At 40.3% G+C, this 13,757-nt stretch overlaps 1 protein-coding gene across 9 annotated transcripts in view; it reads left to right on the top strand.

The window, feature by feature from the left end:
- The window catches only part of ACACA (acetyl-CoA carboxylase alpha), a 285,737-nt gene that overhangs the window by 86,323 nt on the left and 185,657 nt on the right, over positions 1 to 13,757 (top strand). For all 9 annotated transcript variants that reach the window (XM_059149711.1, XM_059149709.1, XM_059149710.1 and 6 more), the window contains 2 exons: positions 8,062 to 8,194; positions 9,492 to 9,630. In XM_059149711.1, the coding sequence (XP_059005694.1) occupies positions 8,062 to 8,194; positions 9,492 to 9,630 (272 nt within the window). The remainder of the gene's footprint in view (positions 1 to 8,061; positions 8,195 to 9,491; positions 9,631 to 13,757) is intronic.

Raw genomic sequence — 13,757 nt, 5'->3', positions numbered from 1 at the left:
TTGTTTGCCTTAATCCTTTCTTTTCTGTTTGATCATTTACCTTCTATGTCTGCTCCAGTTTATTTGTACACTTCTGTTTTAGAGGTTTTTTCTGGAAGATTAATAGATTCTTAGCATAATTGGCATCAGATGATTAACTATTTTTATCCAGCATTTTGATGGGAAAGAATTTTTCTGTGGTGCATAAATCCAGTTACCACGTGACTTGGGTGAATTATATTTTTCCCGAGGACCTATCATAGGAAGTTGTGATTCTATAGATTCTAGATTTGGAGTCTCTCCCATTACAAGGAGTCTCTCCCATTACAAACCTGAATATATCGCATTCAGGTCAGTTTTATTAGAAGCTGAAGTAAGACTTTGTTATTCAGCCACTGTTTATTTAATTTAAGGGATCTATCTCTGGCACATTTGCTTTTATAACAATATACATTTCCCAGTAGCCTTTCTAGGCAGGGTTTTTTCCTTCCCTACTTAATCTGGGTTAGACCTCTGTGTCTAAAATATTTCTCTGGGCCCCTTTTCCTTTCAAGGATTTTGTGCACATCTTCTCTATGTCCCATTTGTCCGAGCTCCATTCTTACTTTCAAGTTTGCAGGAAGAAAATCTCAGATTTTGTTACTTTAAAAAAGGTTTTTGCATGCATGTATCACTACTTTGGCCTGAAAATTAGAACTGTGGCTCCCACTTTATTCAAATTTTCTTCATAGTGGCATGTCCTGTCCTTTCTACTTGCTTTCTTTGCTGCCTGACCTGCTTTCCCCCTTCTTGCAGGCTGATAATCAGTATTTGTTTTGATTGGATCTCAGAAATTACCTACTTAGACTGTGTGCTGTCGTCCTCCCTCTGGATTTCATGACCCCATTATTCTCTTGACTTAGTTGTCCTTATAAACGTTGTCTTCTTTTTGCCCGGGGCCCTCCCTGTCATATGCTGCTGGCAGCCAGGAGAGGCTGTGGAGCTTTTCTCTGGTGACTGTCAGAAGAAAGTGACCGTTGTTGAAACATGTCTGCTGTGGTTAGTGCAGAGCTAAGATCTGTCTTCTAGTTACACAAGCTTTTATGTTCCTCCCCCTCTCCTCTTAGTCCCCTTGGGAAATCAACCAGTTCTTTGTGTGAACCAGGTTGAGGGAGAAAATACAAAAAGGAGGAAAGGTGGGGAAATACAGAAATTGGGAACTAAATAGACAAAATGACTGTAGTTTGAGGCCATCAGGAATACTCCCATCTGCCTGAAGCAGGGCCAAGAAGTAGGCAGAAGGCACAGGATCTCTTGTCCTCCTGGGTTTTAAGCACCTGCAACAGGAGGACGGACTGCAGCTTGTGTTTACAAGGCTGAAACCTGAAGAAAAAAATCTTCCATTCCTTTGCCATCTTGATATGGAGGGTTCTGCAGAGGAAATTAAGGAGATGAGATATTACATGCTTCAAAGGTAAGTTTTAGGGTGCTGTATTTGGGCCATATATTCCTTTAAAAACCAGTAAGACATTGACTACTAAGCCCTGGAACTTAGGGGAAATTTGATTTGATGATTTTTTGTATCTGTAAGAAACCTTTTTATTTTAAAGGAAAGGAATAAAAACTCCCATATTTGCTCCTGGATTTCTAAACCTTTCTTTTATACTCAGAATTTGAATCAAAGCTACCCATGCACGTGTGTGGTATTTTAACCGCGTTGCAAACAAGCACCCCTGGGAGGAACTTGCTGTGCTTGCTGTTCTCTCGTTAAGAGATCTCACTCAGTCTGTACCAGATTTGCTCCCCGGCTTGGGCTGGTTTTTTAAGAGTGAAGTCTCTTCCTCTGCTGCAAAGGGAGATATCAATTCTGCATAGTTTTTATGTAGTATGAACATCCTGTGGAAGGTAGTTTTGAGAAAACTTCTTTAAAAAATGTGTCTCTGGGGCCCGGAAAGGTACCTGCCGCCATTGCCCTGGAATGAGACGGTGGGCAGCCAGACTGGAGTTGTGGAGGGTGCCACACTCTCTCCCCTGGGGTCTTTCTTCCTCCTGCCCGTAGAACTTGGGGCTCAGGGGGAAATTAGTCAGGCTTTTTTGGCCTTCTTCAAGCCTCTTGCAGATCTGTACCTCTTCATCAGAGGATTAACATTAATGACCGGAATGATGGCCTTTAGCAGTCAGTAAGGGCTCCTCCAATGTCTGTTTTATTTGTTTGTTTTTGCAGTCTTAGAGTTCTTAATCTGAAAAATATTAACTGAAAATTAAACTGGACCTTGGTGGAAACGCAAAACAAGCAATAAACCCTGAGTTGACAAGATTCATCTCTAGAACAATTATCTTTTCCTTTTCCTTTTCACTTGATCTCTTTCACCCTTTAGGGGGAAAACCAAGCAGAACTTCCATTGAGTGTCAAATAACTAAAAAGCTTTTGAGCTATTTTATGTGTGTATATATATGTATATATGTGTGTGCATATATATAATGATTTTTATGTATATAAATACATTTTATATCACATTGTTTTACTTTTATATATATGTGTGTATATATATGTATATGTATATATAAAACAATCATATATATACATACATGTGCAAACAAAACATACATAGATATTACACACCCAAAGTTTTGTTTTTCTGTGGGTAAATACAACAGGTGATCTATTTTCGTGGAGGCATCCATCCTGGAATAATCTGTCCTCTGTTTTGAACTCTCATCTAGGGAATCCCTTTTTTTCTCTTTATTGGCTCCTTTGTTTCTTTTCCTTTTTCTTGGTTTACTCTATCCTTTTGGAAGACAACATTCTCTAATAGCTTCCTGAGAAAAGATAGATGAGTGGTAAAGATTTTGAGATCTATTCTGTCTTTATACCTGATCCCCTTGTTTTCAGCATGGTGCCTTACTTCAGAATGTAACTATGTAAGGATCCCTTCATTAAAAGTAAGACAGATTTTCTTTTCTTTTTTTTTTTAAAGTTTTTTTTTTAAAGATTTTATTTATCTATTTGACAGAGAGATCACAAGTAGGCAGAGAGGCAGGCAGAGAGGGGGAAGCAGGCTCCCTGCTGAGCAGAGAGCCCAATGATGCATGGCTCGATCTCAGGACCCTGAGACCATGACCTGAGCTGAAGACAGAGGTTTAACCCACTGAACCACCCAGGCGCCCCCAGATTTTTTTTTAAAGATTTTTTTTTATTGGGGCACCCACCCTGTATTCTCTCTCTTTCTCAAATAAATAATTTTTTTTAAATGTTATATTTATTTGAGAGAGAGGGAGCCAGCATGAGTGGGGGTGGGGTGGGTGGGAGGGCAGAGGGAGAGGAGAAACAGACTCCCTGCCGAGCAGGGGGCCCAATGCTGGGCTCCATCCCAGGACCCTGAGATCATGACCTGACCCAAAGGCAGATGCTTAACTGACTGTGCCACCCAAGCTCCCCAGTAAGACAGATTTTTGTTTTTCTCTCTTTTATTCTCAGAGCACTCTTCACTATTGATTAAATCTTATGACCAGTCCCTTCTCCACTGTAATTTCATCAAGGCTTTGCTTCCTTTCCTATCTTAAACTTAGGTAGCTCCTTATTGATTCTTTTCTTTTTTCAAGATTTACTTTTTATTTTATTTTTTAAAGATTTATTTATTTATTTTAGGGTCAGGGGCAGGGCAGAGGGAGAAAGGGACTCTCAGGAAGACTCCTTGCTGAGCGCAGAGCCTGATGTGGGCTCGAGCTCAGGACCTGAGCCAAAATCAAGAGTCAGACACTTAATTGACAAAACCGCTCAGGTGCCCTTATGAGAGCAAGTGGGAGCGAGAGGCTGAGGGATGAGCAGAGGGAGAGAAAGAATCTCAAGCAGACTCCCCACTGAGTGCAGAACCTGACATAGGGCTCTATGACCCTGAGATCATGACCTGAGCTAAGAGTCAGTTACTTAACCAACCGAGCCATTTAGGTTCCCCAGCTCCGCAATGATTCTAAGTTACAAGGTGCCTGGGAGGCTCAGATAGTTAAGCATCTGCCTTCAGCTCAGATCATGATCCCAGGGTCCTGGGATTGAGCGCCACGTTGGGCTCTCTGCTCACCAGGGAGATTGAGATTGTTTCTCCCTGTCCCACTGCTTATGTTCTCTCTCTTAAATGAATAAATATAATCTTAAAAAAAAATAAATGATTCTAAGTTATAACTTACCTCTCCCTTTGGTCCCTTCCTAAGTAACTTACAGCTGATCTCTGAGGAGTGTGTGTGTTTGTGTGCGTGTGTAAATTTAGGTGTATAGAATTATGTAACATACTCCTTCCTGGCACACTCATTGGTCCATTTGTGGTCTATTATTTATTTATTTGGTCAGTTATTGGATCATTTAAAAAAATAATGTGAAAAGAATTTGAAAACCCACCACCTAGACCAAAGATTGGTCCCTGGCCGTCATCTCATCTAACTATGTGATCTCTCCTTAGTGCTTCTTCCTGGCATCTCTCACGCACATAATTGTTTTCCTTAATCACACGTTCAGCATACTCTTTTGTTTATATGTATCTTCCAGAAATGCATATAACTTCAGTTGTTTTAATTTTATGATATGTTTTCAATTTATAATCTGTTACAGTCTTCTTTATGTAATATTTTTGGAGTTATTGTATATTTATCTGGATACTTGCCTGAAGTCTCCCATTTCTAATATTTGCAAAAATTTTGTATTTTCTCTGTAAACGATTATATCACTCACAAATAATGACAGTTTAACTTCCTCATTTGCAATCCTAATGCCTCTAATTTATTTATTTATTTTTTTCATTTTATTGCACTTACTGGGAAATCTAACAGAGTATTACATTTATGGACCTTTAAATTTTTAAAAAGATTTTTTATTATTTTTGAAGATTTTATTTATTATTTATTTGACACAGAGAGAGAGGGAAGAGCACAAGCAGGGGGAGCAACAGGTGGAGGGAGAGGGACAAACAGGCTCTCTACTGAGCACAGAGCCCAACATGGGCCCTGATCTCAGGACCCTGAGATCATGACCTCACCTGAAGGCAGACACTTAACCAACTGAGCCACTCATAAAGGGGCAAAGTGCCCCTTTATGGACTTTTTTAAAAAGATTCTTATTTATTTATTTGAGAGAGAGAGGGCATGAGCAGAGGAAGGGGGACAAAGGGAGAGGGAGAAGCAAGCTCCTCCTGAGCAGGGAGCCTGATGAGGAGCTTGATTCCAGGACACTGGGTTCATGACCTGAGCTGATGGCAGATGCTCAACTGTCTGAGCCACCCAGGTGCCATTTATGGATTTTTCTAAAATTGAACCAGCCTCGGGACGCCTAGGTGGCTCAGTTGGTTGAGCAGCTGCCTTCGGCTCAGGTCATGATCCCAGCGTCCTGGGATCGAGTCCCATATCGGGCTCCTTGCTCCACAGGGAGCCTGCTTCTCCGTCTGACTCTGCCTTCCACTCTGTCTGCCTGTGCTCGCTCTCGCTCGCTCTCTGACAAATAAATAAAATCTTTAAAAAAAAATAATAATAAAATAAAATAAAATTGAACCAGCCTCACATACCTGGGACAAATTCAACTTGGTCATGGAGTAATATTTTTTACTAATATTTTGCCTATCCTTGCACCAGTACTCTACTATTTAGAATCTTATATTTAGGAATTTTACGTTTGTAGTCATGAATAAAATGCATCTGGTTTTTCCTGTTACATGACATATTTGTCTAGTTTTGGTATTAATGTTACTTTAGCTGAGGAGTTTAACTTCTTTTTTTTTTTTTTTAAGATTTTATTTATTTATTTGACAGACAGAGATCACAAGTAGGCAGAGAGGCAGGCAGAGAGAGAGGAGGAAGCAGGCTCCCTGCTGAGCAGAGAGCCCGGCATGGGGCTCGATCCCAGGACCCTGGGATCATAACCTGAGCGGAAAGCAGAGGCTTTAATCCACTGAGCCACCCAGGCGCCCCTTAACTTCTTTTCTTATTGTCTGGATATTTGGTAGACTACTGCCCTTACAAGTTTGATAAAACTTATCATTTAAAACTATTTGGACCTGGTATTTGTGGGAAGATTTTAATTATACCCTTTTATTTTGAAAATAAATTTTTAGAAAAAGATTTTTAAAATCTGTCGGAGAGAACAAGCATAAGCAGGGGGAGTGGCAGGCAGAGGGAGAATCAGTTTCCCTGCTGAGCAGGGATCCTGATGAGGGACTCCATCCTAGGACCCTGGGATCATGACCTGAGCCGAAGGCAGACATCCAACTGACTGAGCCGACCAGGTGCCCCATATGTTGAAAAGAAATTATTGCAGCATAGAGGTCAGAGTGCAGGAGAAAGGAAGAAAAGGTGGGAATAAGAAAACGGCTGTCCACTGAACAGCTGTTACCTCATTGAACCCCCAAAACACCTTTTCAAGAGGGTCTGTCAGTCAAGGTCCAGTCAGGGAAAGAGTAACTGCCTTAAGTTTTATAAACAGTGGACATTCAATAATGAGGACTGGTGACTTGGGTGTTTTCTGAAATAGCCTCAAATTAATACTTCCACGAAGCAGCTACCAACCCCCTAGGGATGGGAGAACAAAAAGGAAGAGGTGGGGTTACCAGAATGTAGGAGTTTGAAGGAAGGTCCATGGGGGCCAGTACTTGCACCTCTGAGAGGGAGCTTTGAGTAGCTGGTGCTCAGAGAAGGTGGAAGCCTGGCTGGACAAACCCTTGATTGATAGGCCCAGGCGTAGCCCAGAGGATGAGTGAGCATTGCAAGGCTGGGACTCTGCCAAGGAGCCATAATCTGCTGCTGCTTGTACCTCTAATGGATGCAGTGAGGCTCTCACCAGGAATGTTGAAAGATGCTAGAGGCCAGAATTAACTCTCTCTTACTGTGGAGCACTGATGATAAAAGCTAGAAAACAAGAATGAAATCACTATTCTTACCATCCTGCCTTCTCATTGGTAGAACTAAACAGGTTTGCAGAGTCTTAGCTCTGTTGTCACAGAGCAGAGAATAAAAAGATGAGCTTGGAGCAGAGAGACAGTAGGTAAATAACCAGAACATTGTATACTATGTGTATTCTGCAAAGAGAAAACTGAAGCTGAGCAAGGTTAAATTATTTGCTTAATGTCATTGGAGCTATTAAGCGGGTGGGTCTGGGTTTAACCGCAGGCCTGGGTTTCTACTGCATCTTTCATCTATCCTGAACACACTATTGATTGTTAAGGGACCATTATGGTATGTGCCACTCAGAAAAAAAAAATACTGCCAGTTAAATAAAGCACACCATCACTTGTAAGATACACATCAATTTCAGATATATATATTTTTAAAGATTTTAGTTATTTATTGGAGAGAGCATGGGCACAAGTTGGGGAGGAGAGGCAAAGGGAGAGGGAGAAGCAGACTTTCCACTGAGCAGGGAGGCCGACATAGGTCCCATAGATCCCAGGACCCTGAGATCATGGCCTGAGCAGAAGGCAGATGCTTAACCACTGAGCCACCCAGGCGCCCCTGATTTCAGATATTTTTTAAAGTTTTTTTCTTTTCTTTTCTTTTCTTTCTTTCTTTCTTTCTTTCTTTCTTTCTTTCTTTTTTTTTTAAAAGGAGGAATGTCTTGTAATTGAAATACAATCTATTATGCTGCCTTATATTTAGTTTTGGAGTTACTAATTTTGAAATACCTATGTAATACACAAATAAAACGCTTAGTAGATAGGTAAAAGTTTAGCCTCCTAAGAAAAATGGAGGCTAGAGATACAGAGATGAAGGTCATCTGTGTGCAAAGATCGTAATCCAACGAGAGCCTTGCTGTTTTCTCAGCTTTCCCAGTCTCTTATCTCTACCATCTCATTTCATCCTGTCCTTGACCTGTCTCTTTGTGATGGCATCTGTTGGTAAGCCTTAATATTATCCAAGAACACTTAATTTTTTTTTCTTAAATTTCCATAATCAAAGATCTTTTTCTCTTCTCCTCTTTGTTCAAAAAGTATGTGATCTGTACATGTGCAGTCTTCACAAGGGTGCTGTTGGAAGTATGGTCGTGAAAAGCAGATTTCCAGGGGAGATAGATGGTGTGAAAAAAATTCCATCTATCTTTAGACTTCCATGGTTTCTCTATTTTTACAGGTCCAGCATGTCTGGCTTGCATCTAGTAAAGCAAGGTCGAGACCGAAAGAAAATAGACTCTCAGCGAGATTTCACTGTAGCTTCTCCAGCAGAATTTGTTACCCGTTTTGGGGGGAATAAAGTGATTGAGAAGGTAAGTTATAACTTGCTGAATTATTTTTTTCAAAAGCTCATGAGATTCAATGCCTAGACTCGTCATCTAGATTTGCTCAAAACCGGCATTTGGATTTTCAGAGACTGCCTCTTTGTGCAGAATTAACCTCTCTGCCTCCATGATGTCCTGTGAATTTCACTGTTTTCTATGTATTTACCATGGATAATTTAGGCAGAGCTAATTAAAAAGTTGAAGTGGTGGTCAAACGGTTCTTTTTAAAAGGTCCTGCGATTTTATGGGGTTGGGCTGCCCCACTGTGAGAGGGTCTGAGAAACAGATTAGCTTGTGGGGTAGTGGTGAAGAGATATGTCACTGCATTGGAGTGAGAGCTAAGGGAGTGGAGGGATTAGAACAGAAGGCTTGAATAGTTTGATGCACTGTGATTTAATGGCTTCCAGCAGATATTTGAGGTGTTTAGAGGGAATATACCGTATGAAATACTTAAAGAGATTACAAATATTTTGAAACATTAGGAGTAATTCTGTGTCCCTTTTATCTAAACCACGTCCGAGCTGGCAGGACAGCTTGGCTGAAAGAGATGGAGGTGATTATAAGAATAAAGCGTGGGGACCTATACTCCCACTTTAGCAGTGTTGCTCCAATGGCGTGCTTCTGTTAATCTTCCAATAAAGACAGATGGTGTTACCTCCAGCCGCTCTTATCCCGGGGCCATGAATGCAAGACAGGTCGAGAGGTTTGTTTACAGTGATGTCTCAGGATCATTGGTTATTCTTCTCTTTTTCTTGTGACCCTTCTTTGTAAGGCAGTCTCTACAATTCTAAGGCATTTAGGGCTCAACATTTTGGGGAGAGAGAGAGAGTGGTTGGTGCCAGTGTTCTTACATGTGTTCAGAGCTCTGCGCCTTGTTCAGTATAACAGAGAATAGTGCATGACATTATGCTGTTCAGTCGTCCTCCATTCCTTAATACATCATCCCTCTGAAGTTTGTCTTCTGTTCCCCTAACAGGTATGGTAGAGTAATTCACAAACTCACAAGATTTGAAAAATTGTGAATTTCCCCCTTCAAGAAATGAAGATAGAAAGCATAACTTTTAGTTGGCACATATTAAAGTATTTGCTTAGCTAACATTTTAAAATATCCCTTGATCATGTGGGAGCTGGTTCCTAACTGCCAAGACTAGCAACATAAATTCCTAATTGAAAATCTGGCTTTCCAGAGAAAGCCAGAGATCTACAGAAATGGTCTCATTTCTTCTCCTTTGTCATTGCCTGCCTTTTCTACTTTTCTCCAATTCCCATCCCACCACTCTCCCAGGTTCTTATCGCCAACAATGGCATTGCAGCAGTGAAATGCATGAGGTCTATCCGCCGATGGTCTTATGAGATGTTTCGAAATGAACGTGCAATCCGATTTGTTGTTATGGTAACACCTGAAGACCTGAAAGCCAATGCAGGTGAGTGATTAGCATTAAGAAGGCATCACCCTTGGGTGCCTGGGTGGCTCTGTTGGTTAAGCTGCTGCCTTCAGCTCAAGTCATGATCCAGGGCTCCTGAGATTGAACCCTGTGTAGGGCTCTCTGCTCAGCAGGAAGTCTGCTTATCCTTCTCCCTTTGCCCCTCTCCCCACTTGTGCTCATGCTCTCTCAAATAAATAAATAGAATCTTAAAAAAGAAAAAAGAAAAGAAAGCATCACCCTTGAGCATAAAGATTGGAATAGCAAAGTCTTAAGTAGGAGTCTATTAACTTAGGAGGATTCCCAAACCCAAGGATTTCTCTTTTAAAAAGTGTCAGTAAGGGGCGCCTGGGTGGCTCAGTGGTTTGGGCTGCTGCCTTCGGCTCGGGTCATGATCTCAGGGGCCTGGGATCGAGCCCTGCATCGGGCTCCCTGCTCCGCAGGAAGCCTGCTTCCTTCTCTCTCTCTCTCTGCCTGCCTCTCTGCCTACTTGTGATCTCTGTCTGTCAAATAAATAAATAAAATCTTTAAAAAAAAAAAAAGTGTCAGTAATAGGCATATACAAGTGATTCTACTATATTGAACCTCAACACAGTCTCCTGTGTTCTAAGTAAAAATAAGTAGAAATTTAACCAGTGTTGATTGCAGTTTCCAGGTGTATGCTCTTCTAGTGTCAAGTATTTGCTAAGCTACATACTTTAGCATGTGTAAGTAGAAAGATTTGGAAGGAAATGGCTATTTCCCTAAGCTAAGCTACATTGAATTTTAGAGAATCTTAGGATTAAGGTTCTTTTTTTCCCCCTCTTGAGGGACCCAAGTGGGTTTTATCCTGCAACTTTTCTACATATTCTCTCTCCTCAGATGGCCCTCCATCTGAGAGTTGTAGATAAAGACTATTAGTATAGGTGAGAGGGTATGGCTAGTCTTTGCTCTCTGTACTTTTTATCACTAAAATATAATCTCTAAGGTAGAGTACCCACAGATAGCATTAGTTCCTTAAAGAGCTATCTTTTTAAACCTATTTTGGTCTGTGTATGTTCTCTCACTATTGAGACTATGATATTAAGACTATTCTTAAGGAGTAGGGATTATTATATCATCTTATTTAAAAACAGATAAGGTACCATTTTATTGAAAAGCATATGTTATTATGTGAAATCATTTAGTTTGACCCTTTAACTTCTCTGAACCACAATTGTATCTGTAAAAGGAAGATCATAATGTCTAATTCACAGTATAGTTATAAAGATGAAATTGTCTGTAATAAACATTAAACTACCTTGTGTTTTTTTTCCCCCCATCTATTTCTATCTGGTACTCCTAATTCATTTATTCATTTACTCAGTGAATATGGAGACCCATAGGTGAATAAAATGTAATCTTGTTCTAGGAAGCAAATAATTTCAATACAGTGAGATAAGTGCTAAAAGAAATATGAACAGGGTACTGTGAGAACAGAGCTGAGGCATCTTACCTCTAACCTTTGCTTTTGGTAGCAGGGTTAAGAGAATGCTTTCTGAAAGAAGTTATGCCTAGCCAAGAATGGCAAGAGTTAGTGAAGCAATCAACAGGACATTCCAGGCAGGGTGTTGCAGGAAGAAAGAACAGTCTATGCAAATGTATGAAGGCATGACACAATGGTTTGCTGGAAACTACAGGTATACTTGTTAAAGTACAAGATGTGATCTACTATTTCTCAAGAAGGGTCCTGATTTTCATCCTTAGGAGCATAGACTTAAAAATTTTTTAGGGATGTGTGTGTGTGGTGTGTCTGTGTGTTAGACATTAAAGGGTTAGCATTTTGAATGGATTAGTTGTTGTTTTTAACAATTCAAAAGTAGAAAAGTACAATGAATCCCTTCCCATTTACCTATCATCCAGCAGCAACTCGTGGCCAGTCTTGTTTCAATAGTACTTTCACCTCCCCACTACACACATAATTTCTGAAGCAAATCCTAGATATATTATTTCATCTGTAAGTATTTTAGTGTGTATCTCTTAAAGGTACTTTTTCTTTGCTTGAAACATAGCAGTTAGATGGACAATTTGTATAGCGTCTTGGAAGATTCATTTGTGGAAGGCAGTGCTACAGAACATAATGAGGCTGAGATGGCTTAGAGGCTGGGGAGGTAAAATTGGCAAGATATGGTGATAGAGGGAAGAGTTGATTATTACTGTTAGGTTTCTAATTTGGTTGACTAGGCAGATGATAGGATCATCAACAAGAGCTAAATAATAATGGAGCCAGAAGAAGAAGGTTTTTTGCAGTGTGGACAGATGAGATTGGGAGTACTTCTGATATAAGCAGATCTTATAAATCCTGTAAAAAGTTGAATATATCCTTCCAGAACTTAGAAATAATGAGAGCTGGAAACTAAGAGGCTACATTATCAGCAAACATATAGTAGTTAACACTACCCCTGCCCCGCCCAAAGAACTGATGGAAAATGAAGAGAAACAGGGCTAAGGATGAAATTTTATAGAAGAGTAAACTTTTAGGTACAGACTCAGGAAGATTGGCCCATAAACAGTGCTGAGAACAGATGACTGGAGACAGAAGAAACAGAAGATAGAAAAAAGAGAATTTCCATAAGGAAGGGCCAAATGAGTTGGCAATCCAGTGAAGTAGGAATAGAAAACATTGGTAGCATTTTTGAGAATAGTCCAGTGGAACAATGTGAGTGTGCAGACTAATACAAGATGTTAAGGAATGAGTGGAAAGTTACATGGAGATAGCTAATACAGACAAGTTTGTTTTTTTTTTTTTTTTTAAAGAATTTTTAATGAGAAGGGAAGAAGAAAAGGTAGTAACTAAAGAAAAATTAAGGGTCAGGGAGGATTTTTATTTTTTATAATTTTTTTAAAAAATTAACATATAATGTATTATTAGCCCCAGGGGTACAGGTCTGTGAATCACCAGGTTTACACACTTCACAGCACTCACCATAGCTCATACCTTCTCCAATGGAGGATTTTTATTTTTATTTTTATTTTTTAAAAGATTTTATTTATTTATTTATTTATTTATTTGTCAGAGAGAGAGAGAGAGAGAGAGAACACAAGCAGGCAGAGCGGCAGGCAGAGGCAGAGAGAGAAGCAGGCTCCTCACTGAGCAAGGAGCCCGATGCGGGATTCGATTCCAGGATCCTGGGATCATGACCTAAGCTGAAGGCAGTGGCTTAACAAACTGAGCCACCCAGGTGTCCTGATGATTTTTATTTTTAAGAGTAAAAGAGACTTGGGACTGTTTAGCATTTGAGAGGAAGGAGCCAAAGAGGGAAAGGAATGGAGGCATACAGGGACCCGGAGGAGGCGGAAGTGGGTGTAGACTAGAGCACAAGTGGACAAAAATAAGCATATTTCCTGCTTTTTATTCTGAGGAACAAAAAAGTCTAATGTGGTAGATGTATTCATACAAGGATGTATATTCATTGTAGTGTTATTTAAAGTAATGAGAAACAGGGATGCCTGGGTGGCTCAGGCAGTTACGCCTCTGCCTTCAGCTCAGGTCATGATCTCAGGGTCCAGGGATGGAGCCCCACATTGGGCTCCTTGCTTAACAGGGAGCCTGCTTCTCCCTCTCCCTCTTTCTCCCAGCTTGTGCTCTCATTCTCTCTCTGTCAAATAAATAAATAAAATCTTAAAAAAATTAAATAATGTGAAACTAGGAGTAACTTAAATGTCCAACATGGGTGCATTAGTTGCATAAAATGTGCAACACTAATAATGTGAAGTACCATGCAGACATTAAAAAAATATGTTGTGGAATTAGATTTCTTGGTCTGAAATGCAGTTTTATATTGCTACATTATTTATTTTGTGTGACAACATTACCATAAACTTGGCAACAGTCAGCAGCTCCCAGTTTCTGTAGGTCAGAGCATGTCTTATTAGCTGGGTCTTCTGCTTCAGGTTATCACAAGACTGCAGTCACTTGTCAGCTGGGTTTGCAGTCTCGTCTGAGGCTTGACTTGGGGATGGATCTACTTTCAAACTCAGATGGATCTATTTTTTTTTTTTTTAAGATTTTATTTATTTATTTGACACAGAGAGAGAGATCACAAGTAGGCAGAGAGGCAGGCAGAGTTGGGGGGAGAAGCAGGCTCCCCACTGAGTGGAGAGCCCAA

Source organism: Mustela lutreola, chromosome 15 (assembly GCF_030435805.1).
Source record: "Mustela lutreola isolate mMusLut2 chromosome 15, mMusLut2.pri, whole genome shotgun sequence".
Classification (NCBI taxonomy): domain Eukaryota; kingdom Metazoa; phylum Chordata; class Mammalia; order Carnivora; family Mustelidae; genus Mustela; species Mustela lutreola.
This window is presented reverse-complemented; position numbering and strand designations above follow the sequence as displayed.